Source organism: Carya illinoinensis, chromosome 7 (genome assembly GCF_018687715.1).
Source record: "Carya illinoinensis cultivar Pawnee chromosome 7, C.illinoinensisPawnee_v1, whole genome shotgun sequence".
NCBI lineage: Eukaryota > Viridiplantae > Streptophyta > Magnoliopsida > Fagales > Juglandaceae > Carya > Carya illinoinensis.
In genome coordinates this window covers 36,724,300-36,735,055 of record NC_056758.1, presented here as the reverse complement: position 1 = coordinate 36,735,055, position 10,756 = coordinate 36,724,300, and the positions used below count along the sequence as shown (strand labels likewise).

The following is a 10,756-nucleotide window of genomic DNA, read 5'->3' as shown; positions in this document are numbered from 1 at the left end:
CCTGATACCAGGAGCATAATGTTCCCTAGGGACTTAGTATAAAAGCTCCACACCCAAGTATGAAAGACTCTCTTTGTACTCTAAATACTCAAGCTATCAAAATATACACATGGAGACTAACTTAAGTATCGGAAGCTCCCCGGACGACCCTGAGTTCGCTTTCTTATTTGTGTTTGCAGGTGAAGATCCCAATCCGAGTTGCTAGAATCTTGCTCAGGTATAAAACATGACATTAACAGTAGCGCCCTTGTGGAATCTTTTTTTATAGACATACACGTGTCCTTTGTATGTCGATGACAACTCATTCACAGACAACTCAAGGATTAGAAACATTATTAGAAGACGTGGAAGCATGCTTAGCAAAGATAAAGCAGTTGGTAAAGACTCTGATGAGACAAGTGGAAACACTTCAGAGAGAAAACGAAGCTTTGCGGGTAGACACTACCAAGCTACCTGAAGACACTAAGCCCAACCACGACAGACAAGCCCAGTCATGGGCTGTAGGAGAGGTGGATACCAATAACGAAGACAAGAAGAGGATGCAGCATGAGTTTCAAGACCTTGTGGACAAATACAAAATGATGGCCAAAAAGGTGGGAGCCTTATCCTTGGTAGATCATATGCTCACTAGCACGAACCTACCTTACAATGTGGAGGTAATGGTCATGCCACTGCCACTGAAATTCAGGGTCGCTCAAATAGAGTTGTACGATGGATCCAATGACCGTTTGGAGCATCTAGACACATTCAAAACTCATATGACCCTATACAGATTCCTTGGGGAGATTGCGTGCAAGGCTTTCATGTTGATCCTAAAAGGTGTAACGTAGGCATAGTTCGCCTCGCTGTCACCAAACTCAATTTATAGTTTTGAGGACTTATCTCGTCTCTTCATTATGCAGTTTATGGCCAACAGGAGGAGAAGGCGCCTAGCCACTGATCTCCTAACAATTAAACAATGAGAAGGTGATAATTTGAAGGCTTGTCTGTCCAAATTTAACAAAGAGCTTATGGCCAATGATGATCAAGACAATAATAATACTTTCGTCACTCTCTTGGGCAACATATGGCATTGAAACCTGTTTATGGCTGAGTTGCCTAGGAAGACCCCTACCACACTACGAGAAATTCACTGACCAAGTAGACGAGTTTATAAATGTTGAAGACATGCTTCGGGCGTTGACAGCGCAAGACAAATAGAGCTAAAGCAGGCTGACAAAAGAGACAAGATGTCAGTCCAATCCAAAACTGTGGACAAGGCAAAAGGAGGGCACCGTAGCAAAGGGTGGGATGATTCTCACCCATCGAATAGGGTGGGTGCCCAACACGACTTGGCACTGCTAACAATAGAAGAGGAGAACGAACTGTCTTCTCGGGTCCATTATTGCACAATCCACTGTTATGTAACTCACAACATGATGGACTGCAAGTCTCGAGAAAGAAAAAGGGAGATAGTAGTGTACTTGCCCCCAACGCCATGTTGACCAATTGGAGAAAATGGAACAAAGCCAAGAAAGGTTTGCTAGGCCAAGAAGAAATGAGAGTCCAAAGAGGTGGGCAGAATGTGAGCCCTGGGAAAATGCCCCATTTAGCGATATCCAAGCCGTAGTTAGGGGTTTGATAGGGGTGGGTCCACTTCCTCCAACAAAAAGACTTACGCCAGGAGGGCACGTTTCGAGGAAGTGTATTCGACTGAACACCGCCTGAAGAATTTAAGAAGGGGAGAGCCTACACCAACCATCACTTTCGGGGAAGGCGACAAAGAATGGGTCATTTACCCCCACGACGATGCCCTGGTCGTGACGATGCAAGTGACCAACTTCACCACCAAGCGAATCCTCATTGACAACGACAGATAACCCCACATTAAAAAAGTGTAAAAAACACGACATTAACCCCACATTAAAAAAATGTATAAAAAACTATTCTTTATTGGTGAAACCTATTTTTTTATAAAGGTCTTGTATGAGACTTATATGTTTGGGACTTGTATTTGGTATTACTTTCTTCTCAAAGCATTTTCAAATATATTGACTTTTCTTTCAATCCACATATATAAAAAATTGTATGCAAATTTAGAAGAGTAATGCTTCCATACCCTTAATATATGCTATTCATTTGGCAGCAAGGAGGCTTATTAGAAAAATTTAAAAATTATATATTTAAAATAAAATGACATAAAAAAATATAAAAAGATAAATATTAAAATTCTATATTCTTTCTACCATTTTATATTTATATTTTTAATTTTATAATAAGTTACGTAATATCACATTAATATCGGATCAAAAAAGAAAATGAATGGTATAAATAAGAAGGCATTCTAATATTTCTCAATTTTAAGGGGCCGGAATACGGTAAAAGAAAAGGGGGCAACACTAATCCCAGTGGAATTTGACGTGTCATATCCCACTCGCGTGTCGTGTCATTAGCACTCATTCCCATTTCCCACCTCAAAATGTCTCTTGTAAAATTAAAGGATTACTGTTACAAGATTATCTGTACGAAACCACATCATCAAGTTCTTGGGAGGAATAAAACCGCATGGGTCGGGATGTCTAATGAATTGTGTTTTACCGTTGTTGCCTTTAGTGTTGTTCAAAGAGTTATTTTTTATTGAACACATCGAAGAATTTGTCATGTTAGCCAAACTCGAAGAAAAGGCACTAAACGGCCTTGCAAGGTTATAATTGGAATTACAAATTATCTATAAAGCAAACAAGACGCACTGAATTGGAATTACAAATTATCTATAAAGCAAACAAGACGCACTGAATGGATAATTATTCATATTCAAAAAAAAAAAGATAATTATTCCTCTTGTAATCTATTGTCTGCCCACGAGATCCAAACAATCAAGTTTTCGTTTCTTCTACAAATGGTGAATACTGTGGCTGTGGGTTGGGCCTGGAGAAGCCTCGTGTTCCTAGTAAGATCTGTAGCAAATTCCGGTTTCACAAACCGCAACAGTAACAGCCAGATGGTAAATATGGTCCAATATATTTGTGGTCTGTCCGGTTATTAAAAACTAAACAATTTTATTTCATATTATTTCATCTAATTATTATAATTTTTTCAAAATTTTATATAAAATATAGTAAATAATTTAATTTTTTTAAATTCTAATATAAAATTAATATTAAAAAATTATATTATAACAACATTTTATTTATTACTATTCAAAATATCTCATTTCATCTTATATAAATTGTGTAACCAAATAGATCGTTGAGGATCAAGTCCAATATCTATATAATATGGACATTACTACTATCTATCTTAATTTATACCATTTATTTTACCTCGTGACATGACATCATAATATAATATTACACGATTTATTAAAAAAAATTAAAAATACAAATATAACATAATAGAGAAAATCTAAAATTTTAATTCATATTTTTGTATTTTCGAGCACCATTTTGTTTTAAATATATATTTTTAAAATAAGGCACATGTTAGGTCAAGGAGACAAAGTGAGTGATATATATTATGAGATATAGTAGCATTTTCCTATTTATATTATGCTTAAAAAGAACAATTTAGAAAAGAGATTTTTATCCTTTTTCACTTTCAGAAAATTCTAATCTTATTTTAATCATTATAATTTTTTTAAATTTTCATATAAAATAAAATAAACAATTCAACATTTTTAAAATTTAATATAAAAATAATATATTTTAATAATATTTTATTTAATTTTTAATTTTAATCATAACTTCTCTTATCTTATTTTTAAAAACAAACGGGGAGGTCTCTATTTTTGGAAACAATGAAAACAATGCAAATATATTTTACCCAAATTGTTGTTTTCGTTATTAAGTTAAGCATTTTCGATACACGTGTTTCAAAGTGTTTGGTTTGTCAGTTGGGTAATACTTTATTTTTCAGGATAGCAAGACAGCAGAGAGAGTCGACCTTAAAAACGGCGTCGTAATTGGCGCCGTACCATGGTGACCGGCGAGGCTTAAACAAGCAAAAATCTGGTAAAATCGTTTGTTTGGTAAAACAATTTCCGTCAGTCTGTCCGTCCACACAGAGGGAGAGGGAAAAGAAAAAACGACGATTTCCGTCCAACCTCGACCCAGATAAACCGCATCACCGACACTGAAACGATTAACCCCACGAAGGCAGTCTCGATTGTAAATGCTTCCCGGGGGTTTACTTCACCATTTGATATTATTAATCTTTTGTTCTCCACTAATCTCACGCGTTGGTTTTCTTGATTCTACGCTGACGCCATTGAAGACGATCCCCGAAGTTGTTCTATGTTAGATCTCACTTGAAAACCCTAGAATTCACGCATAGAGGTTGTGCCGATCTGATCAGGTACACACCACGTCGGTCTTGTTAGAAGAATTTTCTTTATTAATCATATAGCTCGCAGCTGGCAAACCTAATATCTTTCGCGTTCATTTATTTTAATTCCCAATAGTTAATCGCACAGTCGCTTTCTGATTCTCGTACGTTCCTTCGAATGTTCGATTATTCAATGTGCGGTTTGACTTCCGTCGTTGATTCAATTATCGGCTCATTCAATCAAGTAGATACCGAATTTCTTTCTGATATTTAGTCCATGGAAACCTGGTTGGATAAGGAAAATAACCTTGAGAATTTACGATTCTTGATTATTCAATAAAACGAAATTCTCAACTTAGGAAACTATATCTTCGTGCCAGTTCAAAAAGTTCTCATTCTAGGTCTTGGTTCTTGATCTTTTTTCTGTTTTGTTTTTAGTTTGCAGTTTTTTTAGACTGATTTTCGATTTATGAAAATAGAAACATTGGGCGTGGCTAAAGTGATGGATTATGACGTGTTGATCTTCCTTTAAAATCTTGGCCGGGAAGCATGAATATTGTGAAAGGTGTTGCCGACCTTATTCGAAGGACTTCTGGTGGTCAAACTGGAGAGTCTACTTCAGGGTCGCAACCCCAGAGGTTCTCTCCTCCTGGTCCAAAAATTTGCTTCAGGTATTTAATGTGTAGTCTTGACTTGTTACATTCATCACTTTCAATCTTTTCCTTGTTATATTAGATTATTATGGACTGGAGGGAGTAAAGTATTCTCATGTGCAGCTATTTACTGAAATGATGCATACAGTTATCCTTGTGCAGCTTCATTTTACATTAGGAACTCGGCATGTTTTGGAATGAAATCATATTTTAAACCTCTTGTAAAAGACAAAACTTACTGAGAAGTTGTTTTTTGATTGTTTATTCATCACCTAGGAACTGCATACCTAAGACTTTGAGCAGGTAGGCGTTTAATTTTAATACATTTTCTAGTTTTTATTTTATTTTATTTTTATAAATAATATGCTTGCCTTTATTTTGGCAAAATGCTTTTTTTGATCAGCAAACAAAATTTTATTGATATAGGAATAGGTAAGTGCCCAAGTACATGGGACATATACAAGAGCATCATCTATGCATGATATTTTGACAAAGTACTTATGAAATAAAAAAAATTCTCATGCCAAAGGGTTTGCTTATTTTTGTTCATGCATCTAGTATTCTATGTACTCTTAAATAATAGTCTTGACTATACCTTTGCATGGCATTGTTACACGCCTCTCCTTTTTCTTGCTAAATATTCTTTTGTTCATCTTTCTGGACCATCAAGCTTCTTTGTTTATGAGCATAGTTGAAGTATTTTAAATGTTTTATGCTGGATGATATATTACTTTTTTTTGTCTTTTTTATTTTTTAGGGAACCATGATTGTTTTTATATAATATTTTTTTAATAAATAATGAAGGATTTTATTGATGAAAATAATAGGCATAGCTCATGTACACAGGGCGTATACAAGAGAGACACCTATGCTTGATTGACATTTGCTACTAGGAACTCATGAACATTTAAACCTTTAAAATTTATCACAATGGACCATTGAAGTAAATCATTGATTTTATTTTTTATAAGTAAACCATTGGAAAAATAATGCTCTAATTTCGTCTAAAGGCACCACAATAAACATAGGGGAGCCATCGTCCAATTTTTTTGTATATTTAAATGTAGAGGAACTCAATAACATGTGGTTTCATATAATATGTGGGCTAAGTGAAGTCATAGAGCGAGTACAATTGCTGATGGTTATAAGACAAGTTCTATTTGAAGGTCATACTATGAACCAGCCTGTGCATTGTTTGGATTTGTCATAAATGTTCATCTGTACTTTCTTTTATTTAATAGTTCGTTTGTTCTCTCTCTCTCTCTCTCTCTCTCACATTCTTGAAATAGAGGAAAAGTCTTTGACTTAGAGACCTGTACATAAAAACATAACTCGCATTATGGGAACCAATGTCTCTAAAAATTCAATTTAGATCCCTTAGATTGTGGAAGGCACGAGCGAAATGTTATTGATGCAAGTCTTCCATCACTTACGTGTGCAAAACCTTTGCTGCATTTCATTCTTGGATACTTGGTTTGTTTTGGGTGCTAATCCCTTTTCTAGAGCCCTTCTTATCTCCCTTTTAATTTCTGTTAAGAATAAAAGGAGTTTGTGATTGAATGCAGCGATGAATATGCTCTTCTGAAACGATTCAAAGTCTTACCCTTACGGGTGGTTTCATTGAAGATCTTATCAATTTCATTAAGGATTTGTTCCTTCATATGCAAAAACACAGATTCTTTTTTGTTTCTTCTAGTAATTCAGTTTTAATTACAATTTAAGCCAACTCAATATATTTCAATTCATTTTATTAATATTTCAGTTTTAGTTAGGATTAAGGCCTGATCATTGTATCTAATATTTCACTTTTTTCATACTTATCTGTTCAGTGAAGTTGGGAATGAGGCAGTTCTTAATACACTCTGGGAGAGATATGAGAAAGCCATTGATAAGGTATGCTTGGAAGCTTCCTCCTTTCATATCTAGCTTCATAGAGGTTGTTAGTATTTTTTTTTTTTTGCCTATAACAATGTGAGGGCCATACATTTTTATTTTTTATTTTTTATTTTTATAAATAAGTAAAAGTTAAATTTTATTGATAATAAAGGCATAGCCCAAGTATACTGGGAATATACATCGAACAAGCCTAATTACAACTAAGCACTTGTGATAGATACAAGCAAATCATGGAGATTATCGGCATTACAAATAATGACCGAAGCACAGGAGAGTAAAGTAATGTAAAAAAATCGCTTAAGCTCATCCAAAGAACGCTCCATGTCTTCAAAGCACCTCTTGTTTCTCTCCATCCACAAACATCACATAATGCAATAAGGAACCATTACCCACACAGTAGCGATGTGGGTATTTCCCCTAGTGCCTGTCAATCTCTTCAACATATCCCTAACTTTTCCAAGCATAAACCATGCCATCCCGGTCCAATTAAGGATCTCATTCCATAAATTTTGGGCCCCTTCACAATGTAACAAAAGATGATCCAATGATTTTCCATTTTTCTTGCACATATAGCACCAATCTAAAATGGTAATACCTCATTTTCTCAAGTTATCCGAGGTGAGAATCCTCCCTAGAGATGCAGTTCATATAAAGAAAGCAATCTTAGGAGGTACTTTGCAGTTCCAAATAGCCTTCCAAGGAAAACAAGGATCATTAGACAGTCCCAAGAGAGCCTTATAGAGGGAGCACACCGAGAACTTTTTATTTCTTCCAAGATTCCAAATCATTTTATTCTCCATCTCATTGTCAATTGACATAACATACAACGATTCAAAGAAAACAACAAACATATCCATTTCCCTTGAGTTGCTCTCAAAAAACTTTTTTTTTGATAAGTAAGAGGTAAATTATATTAAGAAGAAAGAAATAGGCAAAGCCTATGTACATGGGAAGTATACAGAAGAAAGCCTAAATACATTCTAGAGGTGCTAAATTAAAGAAAAGAAGTCATGGACATTGGTTCCATTAAGCATAATGGCTGAAAACCATAGCAATAACGTGTGTAAAAAAATAATTCTGAAACTTCGCCATGTGTGCTCCCTATCTTCAAATCACCAAACCTCCGCACAAGATTGGGGAGCAAACTTAATTCCACTTAACAAGATGGAATTCTGTTTCCTCCCCATACCACCCCACAAAAAACCCCGAAATAACTTCTCAATTCTAATTGTCACTCTTGCGGGTAGCGGAAATAGAGATAAAAAAATAGGTCAGAAGGTTAGATAAAGTGCTCTTAATTAGTGTAAGTCGATCCGTTTTCGATAAGTACATCCGTTTCCAACCAGCCAACATTTTCTCTATTTTTTCAATAACGCCATCCCAAATAGCTCTTCAAAACATAACAAGAGTGCTCGTAAAGCTTGAATTTGACCATGGTCCGCTTCACAGAAGATAAGAGTATCATCTACAAATAATAGATATGAGATTATGATAGAGCCATTAGTACCATTACCCACCGAAAAACCGGTTAAAAAGCGTCCTTCAACAGCAACCTTCACCATCCGATCAAGTGCCTTCATAACAATAGCGAAGAGAAAAGGGGACGATGAATCCCCTTGCCGCAATCCACGGGAACTATAAAAAAAGCTGGCTGGGGTGCCATTAACTAGCATTAAGAAGCGAACGGTGATAACACAATGAAGAATCCATGAAATCCACCTATCACCAAAACCACACATCTTGAGCAAATAAAAGAGAAACTCCCAATTCACACGGTCATAAGCTTTTTCCATGTCAAGCTTACAAAGAATGCATGGATCTCCCTCCTTCAACCTATGATCTTAACACTCATTGGCAATGAGAACTGAATCAATAATTTGTCTCCCTTGCACAAAACCATTTTGAGGCTTAGAAATAATTTGTTCCATTACCAAGCTTAACCGATTAGCAAGAAAAAAAGAAAAAAAGAATCTTGTACACCCCACTCACCAGGCTTATAGGGTGGAAATCCTCAATTTTCATAGCTCCTCGCTTATTCGGTACAAGGGCAATGAATGTCACATTGAGGCATTTTTCAAACTTTTTGAAAGAATGGAATTCAAGAAAAACTTGCATAACATTGCATTTCACAATCCCCCAACAAACTTGAAAGAATCCCAACGAGAAACCATCCGGACCCCGCGCTTTGTCCTTAGCCATACCACTAATGACCTTGTAAATCTCATCTTCTTCAAAAGGTCTTTAATACTCTCTTCCAATGGTCAATTGCAATAAACTAATGGACTAAGTCACCCCCAAGATTAGTTGGGACTTTGCTTCTGGACACTTGGTGCCAATAAAGAAAAATGGACTTAAGAGCAAAGTCAAAATTTGACTAAACGTTGAGGTTTTAAAGCCAAAACCATTGGAGATATTAATCCACATTGGACTACCCATCCCAAAGTCAAAATAATAATATAATATTAGATATTTTAATAATATTTGTTTTTTATTTTATTTTTATATTTTACAAATACACTCCATATATTTTTTTTTGATAAGTAAACGATAGTATTAATAAGAATAGGCATAGCCCAAGTACACAAGGAGGTATACAAGAGATAACACCTATCTAGTTCGCTAAGTAGGACAAATACACTCCATATATTAATTAATAATTTAATTTTTACTTAAAATTATTGTTTCCTAACTAGTTTTTTCCTCAACCTAATTATCCAAAAAATACATTTTGCCAACCCTTCTTACACCCAACAATCATATATACAATTCTTGTATCAACAAACACATTTTGCCAACCTTTCTTCTGCCCAACATCCACATTTACAATTTTGTGAAGCCAACAAAGACATGATGCCTTTCTATTTCATGTTATTTCATATTTCCCAAAACCCAAGTTTGCATAGAAAATTTGTTCATACAGCAGTCTCCTATGTTAATACAAGTGAAACACTTCCACACTAAAAAACTTTGCTGAATCAAAAGAAACGTTACTGGCTTGAGCTGGAATACAATAAATTCCTCAACAAAAGCAAGAAGGTTGTATACAACTATGGACAGAAAAACATTTCCAATTTTCCACAAAAAAAAAAAAGAAAACACTTTTCTTAATAAAAAATCTGGACACAACTTCAGTCTATACCAACACCAACACCAACACTTTGCTGAATCAAAGTACAAATGATTTCAGCAATGCGGTCCAACCCGCCAGTCACAAAATACTACAACATAAGCACCCACAACCTATTCATCCATATACAAGTTCTGTATTATCCATGTCAAACACAAAACCAAGCCACTTCAACTGTGCACATATATATATGATACCTTAGTTGCTACCCAGCCACATATTTCTCCAGCCTACATGTGGCTGGGCAGCCACTAAACGATCAACTAAATAAACCATCATCAATTTGACTTGGCCAGAGATGTAGTATTCAGACACAAAATGTAAATTCGTCGAAGGCCAGAGATAAGTCCCTATTGATCCACTAATAAAAAGCATCAAACACAATTCTGAAAACAGTTACTAGTATCCTATAATATTCTGCAGGACTGCTGATAGAGTACCAAAACTATAACAAACTAGTTGTACTTAGGTCTAGCCATTGCCAAGTTAAACTCCTGTTGGCAATGGTCTAGCTGGTAAAAGGCACAATGGCTAGGCATATGTTATAGAAACCAGGTAAAAGGCACAATGTTAAACTCCTGTTGAATTCTTAGTTTTAAACACTGCATTTTTATGAATGCAATGAAACATTATGTGGTCCAGTTTAAATTTTCTAAATGTGCTTGCTTGCTAGTGGTTCCAAAAAATTACTAAATTGTTTCCTGAAAGTACTTGACCAGACCTTTCATTTTTTGAAGTCAGTCCTGTTTCCCAATGCTAGTGATTGGTTATTACAATA

The 10,756-nt window shown here is 35.3% G+C and overlaps 1 protein-coding gene across 1 annotated transcript in view; it reads left to right on the top strand.

Annotated features, from left to right (window-relative positions):
• The first annotated feature begins 3,994 nt into the window (after nt 1–3,994).
• Nucleotides 3,995–10,756, top strand: part of LOC122314890 (BEACH domain-containing protein B) — a 59,238-nt gene continuing 52,476 nt past the window's right edge. Inside the window, exons 1-3 of the mRNA XM_043130529.1 lie at nt 3,995–4,332; nt 4,782–4,973; nt 6,785–6,848. Of these exons, the coding sequence (XP_042986463.1) occupies nt 4,852–4,973; nt 6,785–6,848 (186 nt within the window). The 5' untranslated portion in view covers nt 3,995–4,332; nt 4,782–4,851. The remainder of the gene's footprint in view (nt 4,333–4,781; nt 4,974–6,784; nt 6,849–10,756) is intronic.